General features: G+C 45.9%; 1 protein-coding gene across 5 annotated transcripts in view; it reads right to left on the minus strand.

Annotated features, from left to right (window-relative positions):
• The window catches only part of GAK (cyclin G associated kinase), a 652,499-nt gene that overhangs the window by 439,445 nt on the left and 188,465 nt on the right, over nt 1–24,589 (minus strand). For all 5 annotated transcript variants that reach the window (XM_033916764.1, XM_033916747.1, XM_033916757.1 and 2 more), the window contains one exon: nt 3,241–3,376. In XM_033916764.1, coding sequence (XP_033772655.1) covers nt 3,241–3,376 — 136 coding nt within the window. The remainder of the gene's footprint in view (nt 1–3,240; nt 3,377–24,589) is intronic.

Raw genomic sequence — 24,589 nt, forward strand, 5'->3', positions numbered from 1 at the left:
CATTTGTCTCTGTCCTTGTCTTTACCCCATATTCACCATTTGCCCTTTCAATGTCTTTATCTCCCCCCCCCCACACACACTTTTTCAGCATTACTTCTATGTCTCTATTTCACCTCCTCTTCATGTCCCCTCTGTATCTCTATCCTTATTCAGAAGGTCCTGCTTACCCTTTCTCTTCTTTGTGTCACTATCTCCATTTTCAGCTTTCCCCCCTTTTCCTTTGTTAATGCACCCTGTAGCCAGAATCTTTCCACCCTCTCTCCACTCCGGCCCAGCCCAGTATGAAATATTTCCTTTTGTTTCTCTCCCCTCTCTCTTCTCCTCCCTCACCCACGAGTCCTGCATCTGGCCCTCTCCCTTCTACCTGCACCTGGCAACACCCCCCTGCTCCGCGGCTCTCTTCAGCAACTCGTCAGCAGCGGTGATCAAGACAAGCTGCCGACATCGAGGCCTTCCCTCTACGAGTCCCACCTTTGTGGAAAAAGGAAGTTGAAACAAGCGGGACTCGCAGAGGGTAGGCCCCGACGTCAGAAGCTGCTGCTGAGTTGCCGAAGAGAGCCGCAGGTAGAAGGGAGAGGGAGATAGGAAGGCTGTAGAAGCTCCGGAGCATGACACCGAACCCGGCCAGGATGATTTCTTTTTCAGGCTGCTGCTGCCGCTGCCATCCCCCACCCGAAATGACAAAAAACAGCCTAATGCCCGCGTCGGGAAATAGCCATGCTGAGCAGTGAGCTCAGCACGTACACAGATGAAAGCCTTGCTTGCTGATTGGTCCGGCGGCACGGTGGGGCGGGGCCACCGGACCAATCAGCAAGCAAGGCTTTCATCTGTGTACGTGCTGAGCTCACTGCTCAACATGGCTATTTCCCGACGCGACGCCAGACTTGTAAGCTGCATGCTTGCATCGCCAGAATTTAGGTAGGTTGTTTTCATCCCCGTGGGAGTCCCGTGGGTCAGGGGGGCATCCCCGTGGGAGTCCCGTGGGCCAGGGGGCGTCCCCGTGGGAGTCCCGTGGGCCAGGGGGGGAACCCGCGGGATCCCCGCGGGACCCGCGGGATCCCCGTTCCCGTGCAGACCTCTAGCTTAAGTGACTCTGCCGGAGGTTGAGATAGATGCATGACTTCGAGATACTCCTTAGAGTATTTGGAACCAGCATCCAATTGAAGGTCCAAGTCCACAGCCATCTGACAAAAAAAAGAGGAAGATCGAGGAGACTTCGCCCCTTGCTTTAAGAAAGAAGGGGGCAGGGTGAAACAAACAAAAAGTTTGGGGAGGGAATGAGGTCTGGAGGAGAGAAAGCATACAGGAGGCTGAAAAAAGGGAAGAAATATTGGATGCACAGTCAGAAGAATAAAGTGCAACCAGAGACTGATGAAATTACCAAAGGTAGGAAAATGATTTTATTTTCAATTTAGTGATCAAAATGTGTCCGTTTTGAGAATTTATATATGCTGTCTATATTTTGCACTATGGTCCCCTTTTACTAAACTGCAATAGCGTTTTTTAGCACAGGGAGCCTATGAGCTTCAAGAGCAGCGTGGGGCATTCAGCGCAAGTCCCTTTTAGTAAAAAGGGAGGGGAAATATTTGTCTATTTTTGTATAGTTGTTACTTGAGGTGACATTGCATAAAGTCATCTGCCTTGACCTCTTTGAAAACCCGCGGAATATAAATGATAATTAACATTTTCTCTGTGTACAGCGTGCTTTGTGTTTTTAAAATTTTATTGTTGGTAGATCATTTTGACTTGGCCACAAAGGTAAGGGGGAGGGAGGGGAGCTGCTGAAAGAGTCTACCTTGACGTGGTTGCAGGCTTACAAATCTTTTGGTCAAAGAGTGCGGCGACAGAGAAAAGTATGTGTGTATTCGGCCCATGAATGAAATCATTAAAACATTATAAATTGCCAATAAATTGAAATGAAAACCAAAGGATTGTGAATCAAATTGATTCTCTGACAATACAAAGATTCCAACCTTTAAAAATGATGTTACATAGTTCAGGCAACTTTATAAAGAGTTTTTAGATACTAAAATCTTGTTATTAAGGTTTAATTGACGTGCTGGCACTTTGAGGAAATTCTTTGGTTTTGTGCGGCAGTTTGGGCACTCGGGCTCAAAAAGGTTAGCCATCACTGTCATAGGGGAAGATAAGTGAAGAGATAGTGAGGGGCAGCTGAGTGAGTGCATTTGTAGGTCAGTAAGAGGAGTGTGAATTGTATTCAGAAACGGATGGGAAGCCAAAGAAGCGATTTTAGGAAAGGAGTAATGTGAGTAAAGCGGTTCTCCCGGAATATGAGTAGTGCAGCCAAATTCTAGACGGATTGGAGGGGAGCAATCTGGCTAAGTGAGAGCAGGAGTATAACTGTACTACAATTTTTTGGGGGGAGGGGGATCTTCTTTAGAGTTTTGCTTTGTTTTTTTGTTCCTGATTGTCATTTTGTTCTGGTTTTTTCCATCTCTGTACACTGTCTCTGCAGTCCAGACGTTTCATTCCCCCTCCCATGTAAAGGAGGAAAGAGACTTCCATGAATACTTTCTACCTTTAACCAGAAGCTGTGTAAGCTGAATATACTACTAGCATCATAATAAAAGGTATCTATCGCATCCTATTTCCTAGATGAATGCTTTGGTTTGTTTGTGTGCTTATTGGTGCTGGCTCTGTATCCGTGATCATAGAGTATAGAGAAGAGGAGTGAAAGAGTTTAAAAGTAGCAGTTCCTTAATTGCTATGTTTTAGCAAATCAAAGCCTCTCTGTACTACAAAAGCTAGAACTTCTTCCATAGAAATGCATTAGGTCATTTGGGGACGAGGGAGTACTATTTCAATGGAACCTCCTGCCTGGTTTGGCCCATTTTCAGAAAGCCAATGCAGCTTTTCACCAATTTTTCACCTACACCAAAATTCAGTTCTGTTTAATTTTCAGAGACTGAATTTGCCCTCAGACAGATGTCTATTCTTTACGCCTTAAATATCAATTGGACTGGAATTAAAAAAAATCCAATTGCAAAATAGCTTTCACTTGTCCAATAACAGTAAGTGCTTTGATGAAATTTCACTTGAAAGTTGAATTTAATTTAAAAATTTAAACAAAAAAGCAACATTTTTTTATAAGAGCAGTGACAAACATTCAAGAAGTACTCATTAGAGAAATATGTGATAGTGTAAGCTTCAAGCACGAACACAAATATGGTAAAGTTTCAGATATCTTTTTACACAATAATAGGATAGACTTCAACTTACGAATAAGATCATGAAAGACTGCATATCGTGTGTCATTTTGTGGAATGGAGTATTTCCCATTGACTATTCGAAGTTTTGCTCCATCTTCAAAAGGGTGCTGTCTGAAGCACAATAGGTACAAGATACATCCTAGAGCCTAAAATAAAAAAAGTAAATTTGTATTCAGTTTCTGGCTTTCAATAAAAGCTGTATCTACTTGTATGGATAAAACCTATATTTTAATGTGAAAGATAAAACTAACACCGACTCAGAAGCATGCTAAATATACTATGACAGACTATTAACTTGGGCTACCATTAAGACTCCAGTCATGGTACATGGGCTTGTCGTGTCACTGGGACTTGTGTACATCTGAGAAACTATAAGCAAAGCTGTCAATAGTTTCACAACCAGCAAGACCTCCCAAGGCAGAAAGGTTTCAGCAGGGATGTCCAACTAACAATGTATCGTCCATTTGGGTAGCAGCAGATGGGCAGTGTTGGAGGCGGAGGATCGCGTTTGATGCGGCAACAACCACAATATCAAATTTATACTGTGCAGAAAGAGGCCTGGCAATCTACTTCTGTATTTTGCCAAGAAAACTTGATAATGATGAGACAAAGAATCAATGTGTAGTGCTGTAAGATGGTTCCCTAGGTCAGAAGGCAGTCGCCATGCTACTAGGGAAGAGCAGATCATCACCCAGAGTATTCCCAATGTTTATGAAGTTGACGGATCAAAGCCGCCAGGACGTCCTGATGCTGATGTTGCTGGACAGAAAAGTGAAATCAGAAGCTGTAAAGATATTATCAACATAGGAACATGAAATGTATGAAGCACGAATCAAGGAAAATTGGAAAGTGTTAAAGATCAAATGGAAAACAACAAAATTAATTTGATAAGGATCTGTGAATTCAAATGGGCAGGACAGGGCCATTTTTAATCAAACGAGCACCGGATCTGCTACACTGGTCTTGAAACATACAGGAAAATGGTGTGGCATTTATCCTCACTATAAGCTTTCAAAAATAGTACTAATGTAAAATGTTATCAGTGATAGAAAAAAAAAGAAATAAACTGAGCAGATCAAAAGACACCTTTCGGAAAGCTGATCAATGTCACCTTGATCCAATATGTGCTCCAATGACAAGACATGTTACATGAGGATATAGAATTGTTCTACAAACAACTTCAAAATGAAATAGATCAAATGCCGAATCAAGATCTACTGATTATTAAGGGGGACTTCAATACATTAAAGTAGGAAGTACACCTGAAGATGCAGTGGTTGGAAAGCACAGCGCAGGAGAAAGCTGGTGATATAATTTAGTACAGTTTTGCATAATGAACTGTTAATCTTGAATACACATTTCCAACACCACAGATGTCACCAGTACACATGAACATCTCCAAATGGTATGTATTGAAATCAAATTGACTATATCTGCATATGGGCTGATGAAAGCGAGCCAACATGGCTTCTGCAAGGGAAGATCGTGCCAAACAAACTTACTGCACTTCTTTGAGGGGGTAAACAGCCAGTTGGACAAAGGGGAACCTGTAGACATCATTTACCTTGACTTCCAAAAGGCCTTTGACAAGGTACCCCATGAGCGGCTACTTAGGAAGCTGTGGAACCACGGGGTGGAAGGGGACGTACACAGATGGGTCAAACACTGGTTGGCAGGCAGGAGACAGAGGGTTGGAGTGAAGGGTCACTACTCGGGCTGGAGGAAAGTCACGAGCGGAGTTCTGCAGGGGTCTGTACTTGGACCGCTGCTGTTCAATGTATTTATTAATGACCTGGAAACGGGGACGAAATGTGAAGTTATAAAATTTGCGGATGACACTAAACTCTGTAGAAGGGTTAGAACTACGGAAGAGTGTGAGGACCTACAAAGGGACCTAAACAAACTGGAGGAGTGGGCGAATAAATGGCAGATGAAATTCAATGTAGGGAAATGCAAGGTCATGCATATAGGGAGAAAGAACCCGATGTTCAGCTACCAAATGGGGGGATTAGTATTAGAGGGAAGTAACCTTGAAAGAGATTTGGGTGTACTGGTGGATACAACAATGAAGTCAACGGCGCAATGCGCAGCAGCCACGAAGAAGGCACTGAATTGAAACACTATTTTGAAACACTGATAGTGTGTGTGTGGGGGGAACCACCACACTTTACTTAGAACTGTTGGTGCTCCCGTTGTGGAGGAAACCCCCCATTATAGAGGAAACAGCCTTTCCCCCTCTTTTTTAGGGAAAAATTACAGTTTCCTCTGTAATTGGGGAGGGGGGGTGAGTTCCTCACCCACCCACCTCTAATGAGAGTGCCAATAGTTCTAAGTAAAGTGGGGTGGTTCCCCCCACCCTCCCCCCCTCGGATCGCTTTAAAATAGTGTTTCAATCCAGCGCGCTGACATCCTGCACGGTATTGACTCATCACTGATAAAGGATAGGGACTTTAATACCGCCTTTTTGTAGTTTTACAACCACACTCAAAGTGGTTTAAATACCAGTACTTCAAGCAATTTCCCTATCTGTCCAGATGGGCTCACAATCTATCTAATGTAACTGAGGCAGTGGAGGATTAAATGATTTGCCCAGGGTCACAAGGAACAGTGCAGGGTTGGAGCCCACGATCTCAGGATGCTGAGGCTATAGCTCTAACCACTGTACTACACTCATGTCCTCACTTGGCTGCATCAACAGATTTGGAAGGAAAATATGTCCGACCTGTTGGAGAACATCACTGTTTATATCTATACCGAAGAAAGGTGACGCCAAAGACTAACTACAGAGCAATTGTATTAATTACACACACTAGCAAAATACTGCTAAACATAATACAATGAAGGCTACTATCATACATTGAGCAAGAACTTATCCTTAGTTCAGGCTGTTTTCCAAAAGGTCAAGGAACAGAGACATTATTGCTAATGTTAGATGGATAGAGAAAAGCAGATAATACCAAAAGCTCCTATACTTTTGCTTCACTGACTACAGCAAAGCTTTTGACTGTTGGATCATGATAAACTATAGAGAACTCTAGAACAAATGAGAACACCCAAACACAATGCAGCTGATAAAGAGCCTCTACAAAAATCAAGAAGCTGCAGTGAGAATTGAATATGGCAACACTGATTGGTTTCCAATAAAATGTGGCATCAGGCAAGGATGCATCTTGCCACCTTACCTGTTCAACCTTTACGATCAAGCCATCTTCAGAAAAGCAAATTTGGAAGAAGAGAGTGTTGGATTCAAAGTTGGTGGCCAAAATATAAATAACCTGCGCTATGCAGATGATATAAAGCTCATCACCAACAACAAAGACAACATGTTGTATCTACTTAGAAAAGTCAAAGCCGAAAGTCATAACATGGCAGTGTTCTCCCCAGGGCCTTTTAGCCGGGCGCACCGCCCAGCTAATTTAGATGACCGCCCTGCAAATCCTTCTGCTGCCGTCGATGCTCCTTCCCGGGCTGACTCTCCGCCGAAAATTTTGTTTGACGTCTGCCTCTTTTTTTTTTGCCAGCATGCAGCATGAAGGCAGGACCCGGCAGCGAGGAAGGCCCGAAGGAAGTAAAAGCAGTAAGTTGTAAGCTTCCCTCCGGGGATCTATCGTGTGCGTGCCGGCTTCCCTTCTCTTCCCTCCCCCCACCCACGGGACGCAACTTCCGGTTTTGGAGAGAAGAGAAGGGAAGCCGGCACGCATATGATAGAGCCCCGGAGGGAAGCTTACAACTTACTGCTTTTACTTCTTTTGGGTCTTCCTCGCTGCCGGGTCCTACCTTCGCAGAAACAAAGTAGGTAGAACCCTGCAACGAGGAAGGCCCGAAGCAAGTAAAAGCAGCAAATTGTAAGCTTCCCTCCGTCGCTGACCTATAAAACAAAGGTCAGCGATGGAGGGAAGCTTACAACTTCCCTAGAGACTCTACCGACAGGTTTGTGAGCTGGGAGGGATGGGAAGAGAAATGCTGCTGCTGTACCGAATAAGGGAGGGGAGGGGGAAGAGAAATATTCTGCTGCTGCACCCATTTGGGGGGGGAAGGGAAGAGAAATGTTGCTGCTGCACCCAAATGTTTTGGGGGGAGGAGGAAGCGAAACGCTGGTGCACCCAATGGGGGAGGGGAAGAGAAAAGCTGCTGCTGCACCCAATTGGGAAGGGGGAGGGGAAGAAAAGTGCAGCAGCAGCACCCAATTGGGGAGGGTAGGAGGGGAAGAGAAGTGCTGCAGCAGCATCCAATTGGGGAGAGAGAAGGGAGAAGGAAGACCAGGGAAGGGAGAGGAGAAGCAAGAGACACAAAGACTATGGGAGGGAGGGAAAGGAAAGGAGCTACCAGACCATGGAGGGGGGGGGGAGAAATGTCAGCACATATGGGGGGGAGGGGGAGGAGGGAGATGCCAGGGCATGGGGAAGAGAAGGGAAGGAGATAGAGATGCCAGATCATGGGGTGGAGTGGGAAGGAAGGAAGAAAAGGAGAAGAGAGAGATGCCAGAGCATAGGGGAGGGGATGAAGCTGAAATGAATCAAGTACAAAGGAGAGAAAGGGCACAGGATATACAGTTTATTGAAGGGACATAGAAAGAGGGAAGATGCCATATGGAACAGAGAAAGGGCGGACACTGGATGGAAAGGGCAGAGAGGGGGGCAGTAGATGCAAGGGGCAGAGAGAGGGTGGGCAATAGATGGAAGGGGCAAAGAGAAAGAGGGTAGAGGCTGGGTGGAAGGGGCAAAGAGGACAGATTTTGCATGGAAGGGAGCGAGGACAAACGCTGAATAGAAAGAAGAGAGCAAAGAGAAGATAATTAAAGCAGAAACGACAAAATGTAGAAAAAAAAAATTTTTGTTGCTTTACGTATAATCAAGTAGTATTGTAACTGTATTAATTAAAGTTTATAAATAGGAAATTGAAATAAGGCAGTTTTTTTGGCACTAAACCCCTTTCCTCAGGTCAGGATAGGATACCATAACAGCAGGGGTGCCCAAATGGTCGATTGTGATTGACCAGTAGATCACAAAGGCCAGGCGCGTACAAGTGCCAGACTCAAAAGACTTCACCTCTGGCTGGCTGGCCTGGAACTTCTTCTCCAACGTTAGAATTGACGTCAGAGGTGAAGTTCTGTGAGTCTGGCGCTTGTACGTGCCTGGCCTAGCTCAGGAAAGCAGCAGGGAGAAATCAGCGTGGTGGCTTAGGAGGTAGGGAAAGAATCGGGGAAGTGGAGAAATCGGCGCGATGGCTTGGGGGGACAGAGAAAGAAAGACAGGTAGGGGGAGAGAGAGAGAGAGACAGAAAGGCAGAAATAAAGAGGGTGCAGGGGGAGAGAGAGAGAGACAGAAAGGCAGAAATAAAGAGGGTGCAGGGGGAGAGAGAAACAGGCAGTCAGGGGGAGAGAGAAAGAAAGAGAGAAATAAAAGGAAAGTGGCAGAAAGAAAGAAATATTGGATTTACAGTCAGAAGAAGGAAGTGCAACCAGAGACTCATGAAATCACCAGACAAAAAGGTAGGAAAAGTGATTTTATTTTCAATTTAGTGATCAAAATGTGTCTGTTTTGAGAATTTATATCTGCTGTCTATATTTTGCACTATGGCCCCCTTTTACTAAACCGCAATAGCGGTTTTTAGCGCAGGGAGCCTATGAGCATCGAGAGCAGCGCAGGGCATTCAGCGCATCTCCCTTCACTAAAAACCGCTATTGTGGTTTAGTTAAAATGGAGGGGTATATTTGTCTATTTTTGTATAGTTGTTCTTGAGGTGACATTGCATAAAGTCATCTGCCTTGACCTCTTTGAAAACCTGCGGAATATAAATGATAATTAACATTTTCTCTGCGTACAGTGTGCTTTGTGTTTTTTTAAAATTTATTGTTAGTAAATCATTTTGACTTGGTCATTTTAAAAGTAGCTCGCAAGCCCAAAAAGTGTGGGCACTCCTGCTGTAGAGCCATTCTTGTATGACTTGGTGAGCTATATATATCTTTTTTTTTTTTAGTTGTTTAAATTCATGCAGAAATAAATGGCTAGATTGAACCCAATAACTTCATTAATGTCTTTCCCTTTTTTAAACCTCTATACCATTTGAAAGAGGGCAAATAACTAATTATTCCCTTCTAGCATTGGATGCTTCTTAAATTTGGTAAAAATATTCTGGCACAAGTGTCAAACCTTAAAAAAGGAAGTCATATTGAGCATTGGAAAATAATAACAATTAACTATTAAAAATAGTACACATTTAGGGCTCCTTTTACTAAGCTGCAAAAATGGTTTTAGCGTGTGCTTAGCACGCACAGAATTACCATGTGTGCTAGACGCTAATGCCAGCATTGAGCTGGCATTAGTTTTCCCACGTAGCACAGGAGTTTGCGTGTGCTAAAAATGTTTGCGCACCTTAGTAAAAGAGGGGGTTAATTTTCCCTACCACCAAATTTCCCCATCCCGCCCCACCTGGCTACTTTTTCATGCCACCCGGTTGGAAAAAATTTCTGGGGATAACACTGCATGGGATTAGAAACATAAACAAGACAAAGATAATGAACACAGAAAATGATGAAGATGTCGAACTTGAAGGTGATAGAATGGAAATTGTAAAGGATTTCAATCCCTTAGGCCCTTTTGTAAATAAAGAAGCAACTAGAAGGACAGAAATACTCTGCAGAATAGCACTTGTTGCTCCTCAATGAAGGCTCTCAACAAAGTATTCAAAGACAAGGAAATAGCACTCCAAACAAAGATCATACTTCTCCATGCACTCAATTTTTCAATGATCAATTATGGATGCAAAAGCTGGACATAACGGAAAAAAAGACGGAAAGATTGACTCATTTGAGCTTTGGTGCTGGAGAAGGATTTTATGCATGATGTGGGCCACCAGAAGAACTAACAAATCTATTCTGGAAGAAATCAAATTGATTATGTCACTTGAAGCCCAAATGATGACGTTAAAAGAGAAAGATCATTGGAGAAGGAAATCATGTTTGGGAAGATCAAAGGAAACAGGCGAAGAGGGTGACCTGCAATCAGATAGCTGGACACTTTGAAATCTACCATGGGGATGATGCTGGAGGACCTTATTAGACTAGCACAAAACCAATTTCTTTTTAGATCTGTAATTCATCAAGTCATTAGGACACGAACACAAGTCAATGGCATCTAACAAAAAAAACCCCATTAAAATGGGTTAATCTACTGTTCTCAGTTAATTAGTAACTTAATTATTACATAAAACAGGACCAGTAGTAAAATAACTATAGCCAATGTTGATAACCAAACTCAAGACCAATAAACATTTGATGTCTGGAATATTTTACAAAAGGGTTTATTAAAAAAAAAAAAAAAAAAAATTTACACCCATTCATATCCACTTAACTATGGAACATACTTATCATCAACTCATAGTAACATAGTAAATGATGGTAGATAAAGACCTGCATGGTCGTGATGACCTGCCCAAGTTTCTTGCATTTGGTATGATTCCCCTGATATGGATACCTATTTCCTGCTCAAGAATAGAAACTGTCACCAATGCAATGGAGTCTGTTCTGCCTTGGCAGACATTTCAAAGTCACTCTGCACAGGGAGAACAAGCAGGTAAAATATCATTCATTGGTATATCATGCTACTTGACATGTATGAGATTAGAACCAGGCAGTGCCAATTGAGGTTTAAACCAGTGGACTTCCCAGGAGTAAGGGATGACAACCAACCAGATGGAATCCTGAGCTGAAAGCTTTGGTGAACCACCTCTCAAAATAAGGTGATCCACTAGACACTTGTGCTATCATTCATAGGGGCCTTTGAAAACCTCTGGAAGTTAAAAATGATATTGCTACCACTAAAACAGCAGACCTAAAAGAGTATGCTTACCAACAGGCAATAGGTCACAGCAGCGGGTAGAATCCAAGATGGCAGTCAAAAATGCACAATGGAAAGAGATATTGAGATCCTAGAACGTAAAATGGGGCTAGCAGTCATGTGGGAAGAGCTGCATGCATAGTTAAAGGAGTTGAGAAGTAGCATTACTGGTATTCAGCATAAAATTTGGGGAGCTTGTTGCGGAACTCCAGTCAGACATAGCAATGAACTGTAGTGCTTAAAGGGCTCGAGATGTGGCACCACTCAAACAAAGATATGGAAAACTCTCTCTGGTGCTATACGAAGACTAGAGGAACACCTAAGCTACCTGAGAATGCTTTCTGTTGTGTCACATGTTGTGTCATAGAAACACAGTACATGACGGCACATAAAGACCTGAACGGTCCATCCAGTCTGCCCATAAGTTATATCCATTAAAAAATACATGATTAGAGGGACAGCAGACTATCAATGTCTTGGAAATTAACTAAACAAGGTAGGCTGGACAATGGGCATCCAGATGGGGTCTTTTCTAGAGATATAATTATCTGCATACATGACTAAAGTGAATGAACAAATCATATTAAGAATGTGTGCAGTGATAGGGTCAAATGGGATGATCACTGAGTGGCAATTTATACTGACCTAGCAATGATGATGGGGATTGTTGTGGCAGGTATAAGAGAGGGGGTTGGTTAGGTTAAATCAGTTCAACAGGACTGTTTCAGGGTTACAGCAGCTGAAAGGATGAGAGCAAGACAGAGGAAGCATGAGTGAATTTGGGAGAGTGAAGGTGGCAGAATGATGTGTAGAGGGATAGGTTCTGCTGGGTATGAAGGAAGTGTGTATGAAGTCAGAATTTCTCAAATCGATGAAAAGGGAGGGGGTAAGGGTTTGGACTGTGCTGTGTGATGACAAACATTAAGATTTGCCTCTTTGCAGATGACACCAAAATCTGCAAAAGAGTACACACTCCTGATGGTGTGGATAACATGAAGAAGGACCTAGTGAAGCTTGAGGAATGGTCTGAAATTTGGCAGCTAAGATTTAATGCTAAGAAATGCAAGGTCATGCATCATGCATTTGGGCTACAAACACATGAGGGAAAGGTGCAGAGTAGGGGGTGAACAAAGCAATGTTACTTACCGTAACAGTTGTTATCCAGGGACATCAGGCAGCTATTTTCACTAGTGGGTGATGTCATCCGACGGAGCCCCGATGCGGACGTCTCACAAGCATACTTGCTTGTAGAAACTTTAGAAGTTTCGAGTCACCCGCACCGCGCATGCGCGAGTGCCTTCCCGCCCAGTGCACCGGGCGCGTCTCCTCAGTTCAGATAGCTAGCAGAAAATCCAACCCAGGGGAGGTGGGTGGGACGTGAGAATAGCAACTGCTGTCCCTGGATAACAACTGTTACGGTAAATAACACTGCTTTATCTCAGGACAAGCAGGCAGGTATTCTCACTAGTGGGTGACCTCCAAGCTAACCACAAGGGGATGGAGGGAGAATTGGCAACTTAGGAGAATAAATTCTGCAATACAGTTTGGCCAAACTGTCCATCCCGTCTGGAGAAAGTATCCAGACAATAATGAGAAGTGAAGGTATGAACCGAGGACCAAGTGGCAGCTTTACAAATCTCCTCAATCGGTGTCGATCTGAGGAAAGCAACAGAGGCTGCCATTGCTCTGACCTTATGGGCTGTGACTTAACAGGGAAGGGGTAATCCAGCCTGGGCATAGCAGAAAGAAATACAAGCTGCCATCCAGTTGGAGATGGTACGCTTAGAGATAGAACGTCCCAACTTGTTCGGATCGAAGGAGATGAAAAGTTGAGGAGCAGTTCTGTGTGACTTGGTGCGTTCCAGGTAGAAAGCTAAAGCACGTTTACAGTCCAGAGAATGAAGAGATGATTCTCCAGGATGAGAATGAGGCTTTGGAAAAAACACAGGGAGAACAATAGATTGATTCAGATGAAATTCCGAGACCACTTTGGGGAGAAACTTTGGATGAGTGCGAAGGACCACCTTGTCTGGTGGAACACCGTGAAAGGAGGATCCGCAACCAATGCTTGAAGCTCACTAACTCGACGAGCAGAGGTGAGGCCAATGAGAAACACCACTTTCCAAGTGAGATACTTCAGATGAGCCTTGTTAAGAGATTCAAAGGGTGGTTTCATAGGCTGAGAAAGAACAAATTGAGGTCCCAAACCACTGGAGGCGGTTTGAGGGGAGGATTGACATGGAAAAGTCCTTTCATGAATCTGGAAACCACAGGATGAGCAGAAAGAGGCTTCCCTTGAAGAGACTGATGAAAAGCAGCAATTGCACTCAGATGGACCCGTATCGATGTAGACTTGAGGCCAGAATGAGAGAGGTGCTAAAGATAGTCCAAAACAGAGGACAAGGAGGCATGTTGAGGCTCCTTATGAAGGGAAAAACACCAAGTAGAAAATCTAGTCCATTTTTGGGAATAGCATTGCCTACTAGCAAGCTTCCGTGAAACTTCCAAAACATCCAGCACAGCTTGTGAAAACTGAAGGGGCGTTATGATGAGAGGAACCAAGCTGTCAGGTGTAGAGACTGCAGGTTGGGATGAAACAGAGACCCCTGATGCTGTATAAGCAGAGAAGGAAACAGTGGTAGAAGGAAGGGCTCCCTGCTGCAGAGTTGAAGCAGAAGGGAGTACCACGGTTGTCTGGGCCACCGAGGAGCAATCAGAATCATGATGACCCAGTTGGACTTGAGCTTGACTAGAGTCTTTTGAATGAGAGGAAATGGAGGAAACGCATACAAAGATTCCTCCAGTCCAGAAGAAAAGCATCTGCCTCGAGGCGATGAGGAGCAGAACTGAGGCAGTTTGAATTTGTGGGGGGCTGCAAAGAGATCTATCTGAGGCGTTCCCCACAGAGAGAAGATGTGATGAAGGGGCGTAGAATGGAGAGTCCATTCGTGTGGCAGTAGAAGACGACTCAAGTTGTCCGCCAAGGCATTGGCCGCCCCCTGAATGTAGACAGCTTTGAGGAAGGTGTTGTGGCGAATTGCCCAATCCCAAACTTTCAGAGCTTCCTGACAGAAGGAGGCAGATCCCGTGACCCCCTGTTTGTTGACATAATACATCGCGACTTGATTGTCCATGCGAATGAGAACTACCATGTCGTGAAGCAAATGCTGAAAAGCATTGAGAGCATTGAAAATCGCCCTGAATTCCAGGAGATTGATGTGGCACAGGCGGTCCGCACTCATCCAACAGCCCTGAGTGCGGAGACCATCCAGATGAGCCCCCCAAGCGTAGGTCGAGGAGTCGGTCGTGAGAACCTTCTGATGGGGAGGCATGTGAAACAGCAAACTTCTGGAGAGATTGGATGAGAGCATCCACCAGCGAAGAGACTGTGTCAGAGCAGGAGTGACTTGAATGTGTCGAGTCAGAGGGTCGGAGACCTGTGACCATTGAGTGGCTAGGGTCCACTGAGGAATCCGTAGGTGAAGTCTGGCAAAAGGAGTCACGTGTACTGTAGAGGCCATGTGACCCATAAGAACCATCATGTGTCTCGCTGAGATGGACGGGTGAGAGGACACTGAATGACAAAGACGAAGAAGAGCATCCAAGTGTTGTGGAGGAAGGAACGCTCCGAGTTGAATGGTATCCAGAACAGCTCCTATGAAGGGAAGAGTCTGGGAAGGTTGCAGATGGGATTTTGGAAAGTTGATCTCGAACCCCAGACTCTGCAGGAACCAGATCATCCTCTGGGTCGCCTGGACGACTCCCTGAGACGTGGAATCCTTGATGAGCCAGTCGTCGAGGTAGGGAAACACCTGAAGACCATGGTTCCTGAGTGCTGCGGCCACTACAACCAGGCACTTGGTGAAGACCCTGGGTGACGAAGCCAGGCCGAAAGGAAGCACTCTGTATTGAAGATGAAGATGTCCCACCCGAAATCTGAGGTATTGTCGAGAGGCCGGATGGATGGGAATATGAGAGTAGGCCTCCTTGAGATCCAGAGAGCATAACCAGTCGTTCTGCTCAAGGAGGGGATAGAGAGAAGCCAGGGTTAACATGCAAAACTTTTCCTTGATCAGAAACTTGTTGAGCACCCTGAGATCCAAAATAGGACACAGATCGCCCGTCTTCTTTGGAACAAGGAAGTACCGGGAGTAAAAACCCTTGTTCCGTTGGTCCAAAGGGACCGGCTCGACAGCCCGGAGCCGGAGCAAAGCCTGAGCTTCCTGAAGAAGAAGGCGATCTGGGTCAAGTTGGAAGGATACTCTCTTGGAGGATGTTCCGGAGGAACTCGATGGAATTGAAGAGAGTATCCCTCCCTTACGATGGAAAGGACCCAGAGGTCAGTGGTAATAACCGTCCATCGATGGTAAAAATGATGGAGGCGACCTCCGATGGGGGGAAAAACAGGGAAGGGCAGAACGACGGAAGTTATGCTCTCCACGAGACAGTCAAAAAGGCTGAGGAGCCTTGGGGACAGCAGATGTTGGAGGTTTTTGCTGCTGCTTCTGCGGATGCTGCCTCTTAACAGGCTGACGGATAGGAAAAGCCTGTTTCGGTGAGTAACGCCGCTGGTAGATCAGAGGTGGGCATGATAGACGAGTAGGAGCAGGTTTGGGCTTCGGGCGGAGAATTGACAGGAAAGATTTCTCGTGGTCCGACAGCTTTTTGGTTGCCGCCTCGATGGATTCATCGAAGAGGTCGGCTCCAGCACACGGGACGTTGGCCAGCCTGTCCTGAAGATTGGGGTCCATATCGATGGTTCGAAGCCACGCTAGGCATCTCATGGCCACCGAACAAGCAGCAGCTCTTGCAAAGAGTTCAAAGGCGTCGTAGGAGGACTGCATCATCTGCAACCTTCTGCATCATCTGCAACCTTAGTTGGGACAACGAAGCCAGCACCTCCTGGTACTCAAACCGCGCTTGAGAGTCCAAATAGGGCAGGAACTTTTGCAGGACCGAGAGGAAAAACTCAAAATATGTTGTAAAATGAAAATTATAATTAAGGACTCGAGAGGCCATCATCGAGTTCTGGTAGATGCGCCTGCCGAACCTGTCCATGGTCTTGCCCTCCTAGCCAGGTGGAACGGTGGCATAGACCTGGGAGGGATGAGACCGCTTCAACGAGGACTCCACCAAGAGGGACTGATAGGAGAGCTGGGCACCATCGAATCCTTTATGGTGTACCATGTGGTACCTGGCATCCAATTTCCCAGGAATAGCGGGGATGGATTAAGGTGTCTCAAAACAGCGCATGAAAGTCGGGTCCAGCAGCTTATGCAGAGGAAGCCAGAGGGACTCAACAGGCGGCTGAGGGAGATCGTCTCCAGATACTCCTTAGAAAATTTGGATCCCGAGTCCAAGCTAATGTCTAAATCCACAGCCATCTGCCGAAGGAAAGAGGAGAAAGACAGCTGGTCAGTCAGAGCAGGGCCCCGAGAAGGACTCGAGGACGTCGAGGCCTCTGGATCCAACAAGGCCAGGGATCGACAGGAGAAAAAGATCCCATGGTGTCTTCAAGCTCCAGCATAGGAGGCGAAGTGGCTGGTGGCGAATACTCGAGGAAAGATTGCTTCCGACGAGGTGAGGCATGCCTGGATGAATGCCTCAAAGAATGCCTCGAGCAAGGACCAGAACTGTGCCTGGAAGTAGGTCTCGAACGTCGAGGCAAGCAAGGCGCTGTCGAAGCTTCCATCGGAGGTGCCTGTCCTCTTCTTCAGCCCCCTGCATCGAGAGAGGAGCGTGGGAGCCCTGCTCCGCCCCCCTCCCGACACAGGAAAGCATACTTTTTAAAGAAAACTCCATCGGAGGTGCCTGTCCTCTTCTTCAGCCCCCTGCATCGAGAGAGGAGCGTGGGAGCCCTGCTCCGCTCCCCTCCCGACACAGGAAAGCATACTTTTTAAAGAAAACTCCATCGGAGGTGCCTGTCCTCTTCTTCAGCCCCCTGCATCGAGAGAGGAGCGTGGGAGCCCTGCTCCGCCCCCCTCCCGACACAGGAAAGCAGTCCTCTTTTGTATGTTTAAAGACCACTGTTATCCCTCACACAAGCTGCATGCCCTTTAACTAGCATAACAGCATACACGACCTACACAACTTACTATAACTAGTAACAGTAATTTACTCAATCCTCTTTAACTTAACTGATTGCTCTCTGGCTCCTTCCTTTTCTATCTCCTAGCTTTCTCTCCTCTACTTGCTCCTCCAGCTACCCCAATAATAACACTTCAACTCCAAGCTCCTGATCTAACTCTATAAAAATTGACTCCCACCAAACTTTAACTCACCAATAGAACCAAACCGAATTTTCCCTGATAGTGAGTTTCCCCTAAATCCCTCCGTCCTAACGCCCCAAACCCCCCTCTTGCCATGCCACCAACTATCCAGGCCACCACCTTCCCCGCCCCTCCTCCCACCACTTTACAAACCACCCTCCCGCCCATTCCCACTCCCACCACTCCCACTACACTTCTTACAACACTATACTTCACCATCCCCATTATTACAGGCCAAGGCAGATACGGTGATATCTCCCCCCAACCTAAAAAAAGCCGTTCCAGAAACCCTGCAAACCTCATCCCCATTCTTCCCTCTCCACAAACCCCCTCTCACAACACACTCAAATTGGCACTCATCAATGCAAGATCAGTCAACAACAAATCCTTCCTCCTACATGACCTCATTTGCGACAAGACTTGGGACGCCCTCATGATCACCGAAACCTGGCTCCAAGACAACGAGGGGATAACGCTAGGCGAACTATGTCCCCCAGGCTACCAGGCTCTAACCTGCTCGCGTACCTCTGGAAAAGGAGGTGGAGTGACTTCCATTATCAAAACCTCCGCCACACCAAAACTAATAAACTCCATCAATATTCCCTCCCTAGAAGCTATTGCGTTCACATTAGGCCACAAACAAAAAACCGCCCTCATACTCCTCTACAGAACCCCCAACTCCCCAGCAGATACCCTAGAAACCCTCCTCGAATTCATCACTGAACTAACCATCTCACACAAACACATGACAATCCTAGGAGATTTCAATTTCCCAGACTACCCCAACACCTCAGGACAAATTGACAACTTCCTCTCCTCCCTCTCCGACCTAGGATTCCACCAAACTATAACCACCCCCACTCACTCAGCAGGCAACATCTTAGACTTGCTTTTCACCCTCAGAGACCCAACGACAAAACCCCAGCAAACCTACACCTCCACACCTGTCCCATGGTCAGACCACCACCTCATTGAATTCGAACTCCCACTCGATACTGCCCTAATAAGAACATAAGAACATAAGAAGCGCCATCTCCGGATCAGACCTTCGGTCCATCAAGTCCGGCGATCCGCACACGCGGAGGCCCTGTCAGGTATACACCTGGTTTATTTTATAGCCAAAACCCTTAGATATACATATAATTTGTCCCGTTTAAGACCTCAGCGGTGCTAACTGTGAGAAATTTTCATTCACAGATTACAAGCACAAAAATCTTCATCGGTCATAATTTTTCATAGTTTTTTTCTATATAAATAAATTTTTGAAAAAATACTCATCTCTTTGTTAGAGAAGCATAGCAGGGGTTCTTCACCAACATAGGCTATGTTTCGCCCAGGGGGCTTTATCAAGGTATTTCCCCTGACAAAAGAAGAGAGAGTTTTACTATACATAACTTCAACTATTATCCATTTTACAGAACTAACTTATACAAGCATAGCTTAAAGCCTATATCGGTAGTCTGACACACTTTAGAAAACGCTCAAAAATATTTAAAGCCCGTACCTTTAGTATGCCTGTTCCATGAGTGCTGCCGAAAAAGTTTTTTAGAGCAGAGACATGGCGGCGGCGTTCTTTTAACAAAACTGTCAACGTAATGACCTCATACAAACGTACCCTATCAGAATCAAAAACGAGCATGGAGACATTTAAACCAGTGTCATCCACTCCACTTCAGCATTCAGCCCGTTCGGTTTAACTGTATTGAGTGAAAAAATCATCTTTTGTTCCATAATGGATAATAGTTGAAGTTATGTATAGTAAAACTCTCTCTTCTTTTGTCAGGGGAAATACCTTGATAAAGCCCCCTGGGCGAAACATAGCCTATGTTGGTGAAGAACCCCTGCTATGCTTCTCTAACAAAGAGATGAGTATTTTTTCAAAAATTTATTTATATAGAAAAAAACTATGAAAAATTATGACCGATGAAGATTTTTGTGCTTGTAATCTGTGAATGAAAATTTCTCACAGTTAGCACCGCTGAGGTCTTAAACGGGACAAATTATATGTATATCTAAGGGCTTTTGTTATTTTCGATCTATATTATTAACCTTAGTATAATAGATATTTACTGCCTTATAAAATTGTTATTTTATAGCCAACCATACTTTATATGCCTCTCTCAAGGGAGAGTATTCCAGATGCCAACCACTCTCTGTGTGAAGCAGAACTTTCTGACATTAGTCCTGAACTTGTCCCCCCTTAGCTTCATTTCATGTCCTCTTGTCCGTGTCCACGTAAAGATCCGACCCCCCCCCACCCTACGTCAACTCCCTAATTCGGTCAACCCTCAAGATATGGCCGCAGGTATTCGCACCCTAAACGAATCTTATACCCAACATCCCCTATCAATTGACCTGGCAGCCGCCACATGGCACTCTAACATCCAATCCCTCTATAATAACCTGGTCCAGACAAAAACAACCCAAACAATCACCAACAAAGCACCTGCTCCCTGGTACACTAATGACCTCCGATCTATAAAACGATCCCTGAGGAAAGCAGAAAGGATCTGGGCCAAACATCCGGACATTGAAACCAAAACCCACTGGAAAAACATATCCACCACATACAAAGCTGCCATTCTAGAAGCAAAAAAGACCTACTACTCTCGTCTCCTACAACAAGCCCCTTCCAAATCAAAACAACTATTCACCCTCACCAACCATCTCTTCACCAACGCCCAAAGGAATAATCAAATCAACCAAACAGAACTCGATAGCGAAACCCTCTCGGACTTCTTCCAGTCCAAAGTACAAAACATCCGAACTAACCTCGACCTCAACACCAAACCCACTCCTACTCAGATCCAACCAACTCCATATACCCCTCCTTCCGCCACTCTCTCCCAATTTCATCTAGCTACTCATGCGGAGGTCCTCGAAACCCTGAGAGAACTCAAACCCTCCAACACCATCCTCGACCCCTGCCCGTCCAGCCTCCTGCTGGCTGCCGGAGACGCCATGGCAGAATCCATCCTCCCCATCATTAACACCTCTCTAACTACTGGAACTGTCCCCCTCAGCTGGAAATCAGCTATTATCAAGCCCACTCTCAAAAAACCCTCCCTTGATCCTAATGAACCTGGCAACTATCGCCCAGTCTCCAACCTCCCAATTGTCTCCAAACTCCTTGAACGAATTGTACTCCACCGCCTACACCCTTTCATTGAAGAACAAGCTGCCCTATCCCCAGTCCAATCCGGCTTCCGTAAGGGCCACAGCACAGAATCAGTTCTCATTGATATCATCGACGACAGCTGGTCAATACTGGACAAAGGCAACGACGCCCTACTAGTCCTACTTGACCTTAGCGCTGCCTTCGACACAGTTGACCACCACCTACTCACATCTAGGCTCCACGACCTCGGAATCAAAGACACAGCCCTCCAATGGATCACCTCCTTCCTTCACCAAAGGACCCAAACAGTCCTACTAGGGACACATAAATCTAACCCTAAGCCTATCAAATATGGCGTTCCTCAAGGCGCCCTTCTATCCCCCCTCCTATTCAATCTCTACATCAAACCCGTCATCGACATAGCGCAAAAATATAAAATCAAAATCCACTCTTATGCAGATGACATCCAGCTGCTCCTCCCCTTAGGCGAAAACCGGCCATCCCAAATTGCTAACCTCGAACTCTGCCTCACTGACATGAAAACTTGGATGTCAAACAACAAGCTTCAACTTAACGCCTCCAAAACCGAACTCCTAGGGATCAGAAACAAAAACACCAAATACCTACGACCTACACTAACATGGGATTCCACTCGACTAACGGCAGCAGATCAAGTTCGCAGCCTGGGAGTAACCCTAGACGGACACCTATCCTTATCCAACCACATATCCCAAGTAGTCTCCACCTCCTTCTACTACCTTCGCCAACTGAAAAGGATCAAACCCTACATCTCCACACCAGACCTCGCCCAACTCCTATACGCATATGTCCTCTCCAGAATGGATTACTGTAACTCGCTATTTAACGGACTAACCAAAAATAATATCAAACGCCTCCAACGGGTCCAAAATGCAGCCATCCGCCTCCTACACAACCTCAACTACCGCGATTCCATCTCCCCGGCACTCCATGCTGAACACTGGCTCCCAATTAGCCAACGCTGTACTTTCAAAGCCCTGACAATTGCCCACAAGAGAATCTACTCCACCACCCCCTCCTACATAAAATCCAAACTTCCCATCTACAACCCCACTCGCACCCTCCGCTCAAAGTCAGAGATACACCTATGCGTCCCCCCCGGAAGATCCCTGCTCACAGAAACTGCCCACAAACGATCCTACAGCCACTTCATTCCACACCTCTGGAACCAACTTCCCCCCCAACTTAGACAACAGAACTCACTATTAACATTCCGTAAATCGGTAAAGACCCTCCTCTTCAATTAAAGATCTCCTCTGTCTCTCCCCCCCTTAAGCCCCACCCTCCACTCTCCTATCTCCTTCCCGAAATTCCAGTATGACCCTCTCTTACTCTATCCACTAACAAATTGCACCTATACGCTCATAACTTTCCTTAAATTAAACTACGGTATTTCCCCCTTCTCTCTCTCTGCTTAATCTCCCTGTATTTAATTCTCTCCAAAAACTATAAATCCAATCACTAAACCTGTTGTACCACTTATATGTCTAGTTACTCCGCACTGTGTATGTTCATTTGTAAACCGTTCTGAGCTATTGGGAGGACGGGATAAAAATCTAAATAAATAAAATAAATAAATAAAAATAAGTGGATGGGGCTGGAAGCGCTGGATCGCAGCAGAGGTGGTTGGGTAGAAACACCTCGAGGCACCCACCAAGCCTCGAGGCCCGGCATCGAGTCCGATGGAGGCACTCGCAAAGACTCTGCTCCTTGCATCGAGTGAATCGGTTCCAACAAAGGCATGGGCAAAGACTCTGCTCCTTGCGATGCATGCATCGATGCCAGACCAGACACTCGCAGAGACTCGGCTCCCTGCAAAGAGTGTGTGTGTTGCTGAGGCACTGGAGGCGGCTCGACCTCGCGGGAGGCCTCCGTGTGCCCAGGCTGGATTTGGGAGAGAAGCTTCGGCCCCATAGTGGTAAAGAGCTCGATAAATTGCTTCTCCAGCAAGGTCTGGAACAAAGCCGGCAAGGAGGAATCCGCATCTGCATTGGGACCTCCTGCACGGGCCTCGCGCTCCCTGGAGCCCAGGTGCTTGGACTTAGAAGCCTTGGGAACCTTTAGCACCATGGGAGGAATGGGCTGCTGTGCTACCTGACCTGAGGGGACAGAGGAAGGCACCGCAGCAGGCGTCGGAGCAGAGCCAGCACAAACGAAGCAGGCTTGAGCAGACTCGAGGCCGCAGAGGTGGAAGGCGGAAGAGTCAAGGAGGAAGTCGAAGGTGTAACGCTCTTCAATGAGGACAGCTCCGTTTAAGCTTCCATGCTGCAAAGTGACTCCCACAAGAAGCAGCGACACTTGAACGCACGTGCAGTAAGCGTGGAGCAAGGCCGGCACAATTTCGGAAGGTGTTGAGGCCCGAGACACTGAAGACAGCGTCGATGAGGGTCCATCAGCGAAACCGCGCGCTGGCACTTGACACATTTTTAAAAACCGGTGATAGGCTGGGACATAGGCCGAAAAAGCTCTGCCGCAAGATCGAAGCCGCGGGGCCGCGGCCATGTGGCCTGCCCGGTCGAACGGATGGAAGAAATTTTTTATTTTTTTTTTAAACAAGAAAACACGACAAAAACTGACAATAATGAGTAAAAAGAACCCAAAACTGCGGACTTAGAAGGCACAAGTGAAGTTACTTCGTGCAGAGAGTCGAAGACGGACTTCTCGGCTCCACGGAAAAGTAAGAACTGAGGAGACGCACCCGGTGCACTGGGCGGGAAGGCACTCGCGCATGCGCAGTGCGGGCGACTCGAAACTTGTGAGACGTCCGCATCGGGGCTCCGTCGGATGACGTCACCCACTAGTGAGAATACCTGCCTGCTTGTCCTGGGATAATTTCTGTGTACAAAAAAGCAGCGGAAACTGGGTGTAATAGTATGTGAATGATCTTAAAGTGGCCAAGCAGGTTGAAAAAAGGTAATTGTGAACGCTAGGATGATTGGGTGCACAGGGTATGGCCACTAGGAAAAAAAAAAGAGGTATTAATATCCCTGCATAAGACTAGTGAGAAAACCAAAGACACTGTGGAGAAGATGATCAAAATGCAAGCTTTATTAAAAGTTCAATCCAAAAATCCATGAAAAGAAATATCTAGGACACAACACGTGTTGCGACAAAACTGTCTTCCTCAGGGGTCCCTAAAGGTCCTGGCACATAAACTTGTGGATCAGAGGCTAAAAGCGACACTTGGAAAAAAAACTCTGCGCGGTTGAGAAGTTCTCAATAGCAGGAGACCTCATTTAGAATATTGTGTACAATTCTGGAGAGCGCAGCTTCAAAAAGATATAAATAGGAAGGAGTTGGTCCAGAAAAAGGCTACTAAAATGATCAGTGGTCTAAGACATAAGGCATATGGGGACAGAGTTAAAGATCTCAATACATATACTTTGGAGAAAAGGTAGAAGAGGGGAGATATGAGAGAGACTTTTAAATACTTAAGTAGAATAAATATGCATGAGAGGTCATGGGATAAAATTAAGAGGTGATAGGCTCATCAGTAATCTAAGGAAATACTTTTTTTACAGAAAGGGTGGTGTGTGTGTGGAACAGTTCCCCAAAAGAGATGGTGGAGACAGACTGAATTCAAGAAAGCGTGTGACAGACATGTGGGATCTCTTAAGGAGAGGAGATACTGGATGCTGTGGATGAGCAGACTGGATAGGCCAATTAGTCTTTATATGCCATCATGTTTATATGACTCTGTGCCCGGCACTGACTCTATGACCTGAAACTCAAACTTTGACCGCTTCAAGCCGGAGAATCTACAAAGATGTTCAAGGGAAAGTGAACAAAACTGAAGCCAGTAGCCCTCTTGAATGATGTCCAGTACTCATTTGTCTGAACAAATCCATGCCCAGTACTACCTGTACTCCAAAAGTCTCCATACTATTTGGGGAAGTTCAGGCTCTGGCCTGGCATCATTAGGACTTCTTGGTAACGGCTGCTGAGTGGTGACCTGATGGCTGAGATCATCTGGAGCCCCCTTAACTTCTGTCTAGATCTGTGAAATGATCTCTGCACAGAGGAGCTTGCCACTGATTGTTGAGACCATGTGTAACCATGAAAGGAACAATGAATTGACCCTCCCCCCCCAGGGCA

The sequence above is a fragment of the Geotrypetes seraphini genome, chromosome 1, assembly GCF_902459505.1.
Source record: "Geotrypetes seraphini chromosome 1, aGeoSer1.1, whole genome shotgun sequence".
Taxonomy (NCBI): domain Eukaryota; kingdom Metazoa; phylum Chordata; class Amphibia; order Gymnophiona; family Dermophiidae; genus Geotrypetes; species Geotrypetes seraphini.